The sequence below is a fragment of the Hevea brasiliensis genome, chromosome 6 (genome assembly GCF_030052815.1).
Source record: "Hevea brasiliensis isolate MT/VB/25A 57/8 chromosome 6, ASM3005281v1, whole genome shotgun sequence".
Classification (NCBI taxonomy): Eukaryota; Viridiplantae; Streptophyta; class Magnoliopsida; order Malpighiales; family Euphorbiaceae; genus Hevea; species Hevea brasiliensis.
The window spans coordinates 104,855,204-104,866,059 of NC_079498.1; the positions used below are offsets into that span (position 1 = coordinate 104,855,204).

Here is a 10,856-nt window from a genome sequence, read left to right on the forward strand (position 1 = left end):
TTACCATAAGTTTCACAAAGTCAATCCGACAGTGTATTTCTGGGTGTCTGCTGAGTTTGCTGACTAGATCGGGGTGGTTTCTGTCCAGAAGTTCTACCTCTACCCGATTCGCGTGAGTTAGATCCTCTAAAGTACTTTCTCTTTCCTGACCTACTATCAGGAACTTGATCAATAGTCTTTCCAGTTTTCTCTTTCTTTTCTGTACCCTTTTTAACTGTCCCTTCCAACTCAATCCTTTCAAGTTCCAAAGCTTGTGAAATCAATTCAGAAAAATTTTGGTGTTAGAACCCCACCACTTACATTCTTAAAGTAGGCCTCAACCCGGCCTCAAACCTCTTGCACCGGTCTCTGGGGGTGGTGACCAAGCTTCTGGCATAGTGGCTTAGTCGGGAAAAATCTCGCTCATACTCTGCTTGCAACATCCTCACTTTACGTAGTCCGTATGTCTCACTGTTCCGGTGGCTAATGTCTACCCCGGAAAGTCAAAATGTCTAGAACTACACTTCAATGATAATGAACAGACATAAATTGATGAAATAAATAAAAAGAAAATACAAAAAAAATTAAGTAAAAATAAAAGAGACGAAGTGCAATTAGGTTAAATGAGCCGGAATCATAGCGATGGGTGACTGCACCGGGAAGTTACGGCGAAAGCAATTGTCGACCTCAGGACCGCGGGGAACCCTCGGAATTAAATTTTGAGACATAAATAAAGGCTTATTGAGGTATAATTAACATTATAAATGTCAAAGAAAAATTAATAAATTAGTACAAAGAAAAACAAAAAATTGAGAAATCGACAAAAATCGGTGTTACTGAAAAATTGGAAATACAATCCGAAGAGGGGCATTTTGGTCATTTAACACATAGAGTTGCCTTTTGACCTCAATGTCCATTAAAAATAAGTGATATTATACTTTGAAAATGTCATGAAAAATAAAAATGTGGTACATAATATAAATAGTGAAAGATTCGTGGCAAATGTGCAAATTAAAGAAATTAAGATTAATTAATTATTTAATTCAAGTTAGAGCTCCACTAGTCATATCTTAAGGGACCTATATAGACCTTTAGTGGACAGAAACCATCATTTTCAACCTCAAAAATAAGAACCAGTCGAATGGAAAACACCATTGAAGCTCCCATAGCCGAATTTGTCCAAGCTCCATGCACTCCCATTCCAAGCCTCCTTTCCACTTGGTTTCTTCATTAAAGCTTGTACACTCACCTTGAGGAAGCTTTTGGGAGTAAGAAAGGAAGGTTTTGGTGAGGTTTTATAAAGCTCAAAATAAGGTTAGTGCTAGTTTTCCTTACCTCACTTCATTAAAGTTTGTATTCAGGTGGAGATGAGTTGAATGGTGAAGGAATTTGAAGGTTTTGATGAGTTATTGATTTGTACAATTTTTGGCAGGCATAGGAGCTCATGTTTTTTGAATTTTTCTTACATTAAATTGATGGGAATTAGTGTTGATTGAGTTAAATTGAAGTGCTAGCCAATTAATTCCCATGTATGCGTAAGTATTGAATTTACTCAGTGGTGCACAATAAAATTTAAAAAGCTGAACATAAACCATTCATTGCCTAATCATAATTTAAACATTACACAATCACATTTCACAATTTTCAAATTATATTTATAACAAATCACAATTTAAATATTTTATAATTTTCAAAGCTCAATATAACACAAATTTGATCAAACAATTTAATAAACACAGTGTTGTCAATCAATAACACAACTTAGGCCATAACACAAAATTTTCAAATATACCGTGTTATACACCACAACAAAGCAAACTCACCCCTCTAATCGAAATCAATGAGGGAGGTGGCTAGCTAGCTAATGAGTACTCATCCAAACTCACCTTCGACTGGCAATCCAAAGAGGGAGGAAAATGATTAAATATCAAACTCAACCCCACAAGTGATGGAGGAACATAGTAAGAAACTGTCATGCCAAGTGTGAATCAAAAACAATTTCAAATCACAAAATTTAAATATTTCATACAAACCACAAATCACATTTTATCTCAAAATTTCCATTTACAAAGTAGGCAACACAATAATTTCCAAATAAAATTTCTAAAGCCAAAACAATTAAAAACTATTCATATTAGATACTAAATCAAATTTCAATAAGAAATACTTAAATAAGTTTATTGTGCACAAACCTCGTAATTAGTATTTCCTTAATTTACTCATGTCGATTCCCTTTCTCGGAAGGCCCTTTTTTCACTGAAGCACACAATTAAGATGTTTCAATATTTATCCAAATTATGTTTAATCAAAGTTTTAGCAATTGAAATTTGCATTTAAACTTTACTTATATAATCCATAAATTAAATTCTTTGTGTTCTTAATTATAGTGGTTACTATTCATTTGACCATTGGGTCAAAATGTTGACTTTTACACACTAAATAGGTATACCAATTCTCATTACACCCATATACCATATTTTCAGTGTCTAATTTGTTGGTCTTGGTTGTCATTTCAATTTCTAAGTCTCCTAAGAGAAAATTCAATTTTTCAGTTTTGGTGCCCTATTTTGCACTATTCCATTGGTCTAGTTATTGTGGAAATTTGGCTAAGTGTTCTTCATTAAAGTTTTTACTTGTTGTCTTATCTTTAATTTCCTTTTTGAATCACTCAATTTGGAGTTTTGTAGCCAAAGATATGGCCATTTAACTAAGGCTAGACGGATTGGTGTTACCCAGAATTTCTGGGCACTTTATTAGTTCTGGTAGTTTTGGACAACTAAATTTGGGTGTAATTTCACTTGGTTATGGGCAGAATTTGAGTTGGTGTTTTTCATGAAAGTTGTAGTGCTATATCATACCTTTCCAATGCCACAAAAATCAGGTCATTTGGACCTATCTAGCCCAAGTTATGGCCAAATGAACAAATACTATTTATTTGATCATTTTTGTATAGTGGTAGTGCACAACACCCGGGTTTGACCAAATTGTTCACTATCTAAATGTTATTTTCTGGGCATGATCTCTACATGAAAATTGTGTCTTTATGTGTCTAATTTCATTTCCAATTAGCCTCACACCAATTGGGTTAGCATAATTTCAGTTTTGGTCCCTCAAAGGGACCTAGGTCAAACTACCATATTGAGACCTTTCACTAATCTAAATTGCACTTCACTTTCACTCATTCAAACACATTGTAAATGACTCAAAATGACCATTTCAAACCTCAATTAAGGTCATTTGCATCAATTGACCATTTTCTATAATTTTTCCCCCAAACCCTATATAGGGTTAGGACTGATCTCATTCAAAAGTAGGGTTAGGACTGACCTCGCAGTCATTTCCCAGGAAGGTCATCCATCGCTGTGACCATCGGCTCATTTAACTTTTTATGCTTTGTTTTTCTTATTTATACTTCACTATGTGGTACTCACTATTTATTTTCATTCAGGGCTTTTCTAGATATCTTAAACATAATTCTAATCTTCTTAATTGTCCGAACCGACACAGGTCACCGGAACAGTGCAATATACCAGGCTATACATATAGAGCTGTTACAATCACAGTACAAGTTTTTGGAGGGAATTTTCGGCAGGCATATGAGAACAACAACAACAACATGAAGAAATATATACGGTAGAAGAGAATAGAGGGAGGAGGAGCAAAATTGTATTTCTTTCTTACTTGTAATAGCTTAGGGTGGTAGAGTGATGTTGGGTGTATGTGGGATATTCTTATATCTTGTATTCATCTAGAGTTTTCTCTGTTTTACAAATAAATTCCTCTCTCTTCTAGTTGCTAATATTTTTCGACTCTTATATTTATGATTTCTCAACTTGCTTGATTCTTTACTCTATCAATTGGTTTAACTTGCCGTTGAACGCCACAAACCAGAATGGAATCTCACATGGAAATGGTAGAGAAGAATTTAGCAATTTTAGAAGATGATGTCTCTAAGTTATGCATTGACCATGGTCAAATCCATTCCAAGTTATCTAGTATTGAAAATCTTTTGGCCACCATTGCTAGGGGTTGAACCACTTTTGAAGAAGGGGAGATTTCTAATCCTTTAACCCTAGGCTGTGAACCCACTGCAGAGGGCTCTGCACAATGCCCTCCTCCTATTATTTGGAAACCAAATGAATCAGCCATTTTTCCTAAACAGCTTGAGCTTCCCATGTTTGAAGACGAGGACCCATTGGGATGGCTAACCTATGCTAAGCACTATTTTGAGATTCATGGAACTCGAGAAGATTGAAAAAATTCTATGGCTTTAATCTGCATACGAGGTAACACATTACATTGGTTGAGGTGGCTTCGTTAACAGCATCCGCAACTCACTTGGGCTCAATTTTCTTCGAAACTTTTTTCAACGTGTGGGACTGACATGTTAGCTAGCCCTCCTGAACAACTCATAGCAGTCAAACAGACTGCCCTTGTATCTAAATATATTGAAGACTTTATTTCCAGAACTGCACATGTCCCTAATCTATCTGACCAACTTTATCTTGGGTTTTTTCTCAATGGGTTACTAGAACAAATTTGGGTTCAACTACGTAGTCATGAGGTGACTGACTTAGCTTATGCCATGGCCTTTGCTAGAGAAGTTGAACAAGAGCTACAAGGAACGCATCCTCATTTGTTCACTGGTACACCTGATTTGGGGAGGAAGATAGAATCTCATGGACTTGGCTCTAGGGCTTCTTTTCCTTGGTCTAAAACTCACTATACCCCATCCACTTCTCCATTGTCTTTGGGCTCTTCTTCCATTAAGCCTAATGAAAAGCCCAACTCTCCATAGACTCGATCCACAGCTACATCAACTTCTTTTACTAAACCTCAAAACACTGCTCTTACCTAAAAAACACGCTCCACCCGTCAATACTCTCACTAAGAATACTGAGACTTGAGGGCTAAAGGACTTTATTTTAAATGTAACCAACCCTATTCAGCCCTTCATCAGTGCCCCCAATAAGTCCCTCAGAACACTGATTGCTGCAGAGGATGAGGAAGATATGGGTCATGTGGAAATCATCACCGCTGAAATTCAACATTCTGGACTCGAAATTCTAGAAGTAATAAAAGCTCATTTCGCTCGGATGGAGTTACCTTTCTTCTCTGCTGGTGGGATTTCTCATCCAAAAACTATGAAGTTCCAAGGTAAAATAGCTTCTACTCTAGTTATTTTAATGGTGGATAGTGGTGCAAGCCACTATTTTATTTTACAAAATTTGGTTTCTCTTTTAAATCTTCCCATTTCTACAACATCTACTTTTGATGTTCGTTTGGGTGATGGACGCTGTGAATCTTCAACTGGACTCTGTCAAAATGTTGAAATTAATTTAGGTGATGTCACAATTGCCCCAAACTGTTATATTTTTCCTTTGGGTATGTGGACATTATTTTAGGCATCTATTGGTTACAAACTTTGGGTGACATCATAGTCAATTGGAGGCAACTTACCATGCAATTCTTACAGGATGATCATCAAGTCACTCTTCATGGTAACCCTTCTTTATGCCATTCTCCAATTGGTATTAATTCTATGCTTAAATTGCATGATATTGACTATGGAGTCCTTTTATGGGACTTTTCTTCTTTGGAAAGCACTAATATTTCAGATTTAGTTGATTTAAATTCAGTTCAACATGATCAGTTGTAATCTCTATGATAGAAATTCTCTGATGTGTTTGCTGAATCTCTTAAATTACCTCCACTAAGATCTACAGACCATTCTATTCCCCTACAATTTCAGTTCGTCCTTACCGATATGGACATCATCAAAAAGACGAAATTGGACGTGTTAAATCCAGTTCACTAGCTTTTCTTTTTTTCCTTTTATCTAACTAATTTTGTTTTTGGAATTGATGTAGTGTTGCAGCATTAACTAGTTTTGCTACTGGTACTGATGGAGTTTAACAGAGTTAAAATTTTTTGTTTAGCAGAATTTTTTATGTATTTTAATGATATTTTCTTCTTCATATCTGTATTAGGTGGTTTAGGTGAAAATGAGTGGAAGAGTTTAAGTTTGGGAGACAAACTTCCTTAATTTATGGAGGTTTGGTTATCAAACTTATCTTTTATGTGTATTTTTGTATCAGACTTTGAAGTAGAAGAATTCCATTTTCCCCTTCCATTTTTCTGTGTTCTCCATATCTCTCATGTTTCTTTTAAAAGTTCAACATGTGGTATCATAGCTTTTATGATCTTGAGGGACTGTGAGAGATTTTGAAAGAAAACAAGTGAGAAACCACCACAAAACCACACACCCTCTTTTGCTGAACTTTTTTTCTTTTACTTCCAATGGCTTCCAGCAACAACCCTTTGTCACCTCCTCATTTTAATGGTGAAAATTACCATGTTTGAGCTGTAAAAATGAGAGCTTATCTCAGAGGTTTGGGAGTATGGCAGTATGTTGAGGAAAACAGAGTACCTCCTCTATTACGTCAAAATCCAACTCTGAATCAGATCCTGCAACATGAAGATGAAGTTGTTAAAGCTCTAAAGGCCCTGTCCTACATCCATGCAGCTATATCAGATTCTGTTTTCACCAGGATCATGGCTTGTGAATCAGCACATGAAGCTTGGATGAAGTTGAAGACTGAATTTCAAGGGTCTGATAAAACAAGGCAAATGCAAGTTTTTAATTTGCGTAAAGAATTTGAATTGTTGAGGATGAAGGATACTGATAAGGTGAAAGAATATGCTGATAGGGTGATGAATATAGTAAATCAAATTAGATTGTTGGGAGAAGAAATGGAAGAGAAGAGAGTTGTGGAGAAAGTTATGGTGACTCTCCCTGATAAATTTGAAGCAAAGATTTCTTCACTTGAAGACACTTGGGATATGTCTCAGATTTCTGTAACTGAGCTTTCTAATGCTGTGCAAGCTGTTGAACAAAGAAAAGCTTACAAAGAAGAAGAAATTGCAGGGGAGAAAGCACTTGTTGCAGCTCAAAAATCAAAACCAGGTGAAGGAGGAATGAAGAACCAGCAAACTGACAAGAAAGACAGGAACAAAAAGAACTATAAGAGAAAAGGAAAAGATTTGATAAGTTTCCACCTTGTCCTCATTGTCAGAAGACCAATCACACTGAAAATTTTTGTTGGTTTTGTCCAGGAGCTTAGTGCAGAAGATGTAAGCAATTTGGTCATGTAGATAAGGTGTGCAAAGCAAATCAAAATCAGCAACAACAAGCTCAGCCAGCTCAAGCCACTGGTAACTCAGAAAATTATGAAGATAGTTTGCTTGCTACTGTGCTGTAACTCAGAAGAGTGATGTTTCGGTTGAAGCTGAAGATGTATGGCTTGTTGATAGTGGTTGTACACATCACATGACAGCAGATTTGAAGAGTTTTAAGGACTTGGACACTAGCTACTCCTCAAAAGTTAGAATTGGAGATGGGAGGCTGGTTGATGTCAAAGGCAAAAGGGCTGTGGCTGTACAAACTTCCTCAGGTATTAAAGTTATTTCAGATGTTCTTTATGTTCTTGAGATAAGCCAAAGTTTACTTTCAGTTGGTCAGTTGCTTGATAAGAATTACACACTAGTTTTTAAAGATAGGAATTGTGAAATCAGTGATCCTATTGGTGTGAAAAAATTTTTAGTTAAAATGAATAAGAGGAGTTTTCCTTTGAATTGGAAAACCACTGAATTTGAGTCATGTCTCAGTCATGTTGAAGAAACATTTTTGTGGCATAAGAGATTTGGTCACACCAATCTCAAAACTTTGAAATTGCTTCAAAGCAAGAATTTGGTTGTTGATATGCCACTTGTGACTGAAAATGATAGTGTTTGTGAAGCATGTCAGTTTGGGAAGTTTAGTCAGGCTCCATTTCCAGTTGATCAAGCTTGGAGAGCCTCAACCAAGCTGGAATTGATTCATACTGATGTTTGTGGTCCAATTAGCACCTCTTCCTATGGTGGCAGCAAGTATTTTCTGTTGTTTATTGATGACTTTAGTAGATATTGCTGGGTTTATTTTCTCAAGCAGAAATCTGAAGTTTTCAGTAAGTTCCAGCAGTTCAAAGCCTTTGTTGAGACTCAAACTGATTCCAAAATCAAGATTTTGAGGTCTGATAATGGAACAGAGTATACTTCCATTCAGTTTAAGGAGTATTTGCAGAAGGCTGGCATCCACCATCAGCTTACAGTTCCCTACACACCTCAACAAAATGGTGTGAGTGAGAGGAAGAATAGATACTTGATGAATATGGCCAGGTGCCTCTTGTTTGAGAAGAATTTGCCAAAGGAGTTATGGGCAGAAGCAGTTAACACTGCTGTGTACTTGCAAAATAGGTTGTCAACTAAAGCTCTTGATGGTAAAACTCCATTTGAAGCTTGGTTTGGAGTGAAACCTTCAGTAGCTCATCTCAAGGTGTTTGGTAGTATTTGTTATTCCTTTATACCTGAGGCAAAAAGGAGCAAGCTAGATTCAAAAGCTGAAAAGGGTGTGTTTGTTGGTTATAGCAGTGAATCAAAAGGCCATAGGGTTCTGAATCCCTTTACTCATCAAGTTTATGTAAGTAGAAGCATCAAAGTTGATGAAGGGAGTGAATGGGATTGGAGTAAAATGGAACCAGCTGAACTTGCTCAAAAACAACAAACTAATTTACAAGACCAACAAACTATTTTTGAAGATCTCATCCAGCAAAATGGAGTTCCAACTGTAGATGATGAAGATTTTGATATTGATGAATATGTAGTAAGAGGAACCAGGTCACTGGATGAAATTTATGAGAGATGCAACATTGCTTCTGTTGAACCAACTCAGGTTAGTGAAGCTTTGGAAATTCGTGAGTGGAGAGCTGCAATGGAGGAGGAGTTGAAGATGATTAAAAAGAATGAGACTTGGACTTTGGTTCCTAGACCAGTAGATAAACAGGTGATAGGAACAAAGTGGATTTTCAAAGTGAAACTGAATTCAGATGGCTCCATCAACAAGTACAAGGCAAGATTAGTTGTGAAAGGGTATGCTCAGTTGCAAGGAGTGGATTATACTGAAACTTTTGCTCCTGTGGCAAGATTTGACACAATCAGGTTGATTCTTGCATTAGCAGCTAGTGAAGGCTGGCAAGTGTTTCAACTTGATGTGAAGTCAGCTTTCTTGAATGGTTTCTTGGAAGAGCAAGTGTATATTGAGCAGCCTGAAGGGTTTAATGATGGGAGCAATCAAGTTTGTTTGTTGAAGAAGGCTCTTTATGGCCTTAAACAGGCTCCAAGGGCCTGGTATTCAAGAATTGATAGCTACTTGCTGGATTTGGGTTTTAAAAGAAGCTTGAATGAAACAACTTTGTATGTCAAGCATCAAAGCAATGATGTTGTTGTTGTCTCATTATATGTGGATGATTTGCTAGTGACAGGTAGCAATTTAAAGTTGATTGAAGAATTCAAATTTAAGATGCAGCAAGTTTTTGAGATGAATGACCTTGGAAAGATGTGTTATTTCCTTGGTATGGAGATCTCTCAATCAGATAAAGGCTTCTTTGTGTCTCAAAAGAAATATGCTTGGGAACTTCTTAAGAAATTTGATTTCAGCAAATGCAAACCAGTAAGCATACCTGCTACTCATGGAGAAAAACTGAAGAAAAATGATGATTCTCAACTAGCTGATGCATTAATTTATAGAAGCATGATTGGTTCTTTGCTTTATCTCTCAATTACCAGACCTGATATCATGTTTGCTACAAGTATATTGTCAAGATTTATGAATTCTCCATCTGAGATTCATCTTGTGGCAGCCAAGAGAGTGTTGAGATACATTCGTGGTACTATTGATTATGGCTTGTTTTACAGAATATCCACAAAAGTGAAGTTATTGGGTTTTCTGATAGTGATTGGGCTGGGTCAGTTGAGGACATGAAAAGCACAACTGGTTATTGCTTTACTCTTGGTTCAGGTGTCATTTGCTGGGGAACAAAGAAGCAAACTTCAGTTGCACAATCAACCTCTGAAGCTGAATATATTAATGCCTCTGCTGCTGTAAATCAAGCTATTTGGTTGAGGAAAATTCTTGTTGATTTGGGTTTTCAGCAAAATCATCTTACTGAGATTCTTTGTGACAACAAATTAGCTGTAGCTATGGTGAAAAATCCAGTTTTCCATGGCAAAACTAAGCATATCAAGATTAGGTATCATGCCATAAGGGAAGCTGAGAAAGATGATAAAGTTTTATTGAAGCATTGCATTGGTGATGAGCAAACAACAGATATTTTCACTAAGGCATTGCAGAAACAGAGGTTTGAATACCTCAGGAATCATCTTGGCGTTTACAGCAACACTAGCATCAAGGAGGAGTGTTAAATCCAGTTCACTAGCTTTTCTTTTTTCTTTTTAGCTAACTAATTTTGTTTCTGGAACTGATGTAGTGTTGCAGCATTAAATTTAGTTCGTTATTTTCACAAAAATAGCTAACTAGTTTTGCTACTGGTACTGATGGAGTTTAACAGAGTTAAAATTTTTTGTTTAGCAGAATTTTTTATGTATTTTAATGATATTTTCTTCCTCATATCTGTATTAGGTGGTTTAGGTGAAAATGAGTGGAAGAGTTTAAGTTTGGGAGACAAACTTCCTTAATTTATGGAGGTTTGGTTATCAAACTTATCTTTTATATGTATTTTTGTATCAGACTTTGAAGTAGAAGAATTTCATTTTCTCCTTCCATTTTCCTGTGTTCTCCATATCTCTCATGTTTCTTTCAAAAGTCCAACAGAACGTTTAGTGTTAGAAATGTTAGCTGCTGGCATTATTGGACCCAGTACAAGCTCGTTTTCTAGCCCGGTGTTTATTTGTTCAGAAAATGGATGGTAGTTGGCATTTCTGTATGGACTATTGCCAACTCAATAAATCTACCATTCCTGACAAATACCCCATTCTGGTAA

At 36.3% G+C, this 10,856-nt stretch overlaps 1 protein-coding gene across 1 annotated transcript; it reads left to right on the forward strand.

Moving 5' to 3' along the window:
* Positions 1-6,351: 6,351 nt before the first annotated feature.
* LOC110631660 (retrovirus-related Pol polyprotein from transposon TNT 1-94) lies at positions 6,352-10,443 on the forward strand. Its single transcript, XM_058148076.1, has 2 exons — positions 6,352-7,113; positions 7,247-10,443. Exons 1-2 carry the CDS (start codon positions 6,352-6,354, stop codon positions 9,836-9,838), a joined length of 3,354 nt encoding a protein of 1,117 aa, XP_058004059.1. The 3' UTR covers positions 9,839-10,443.
* Positions 10,444-10,856: the final 413 nt, after the last annotated feature.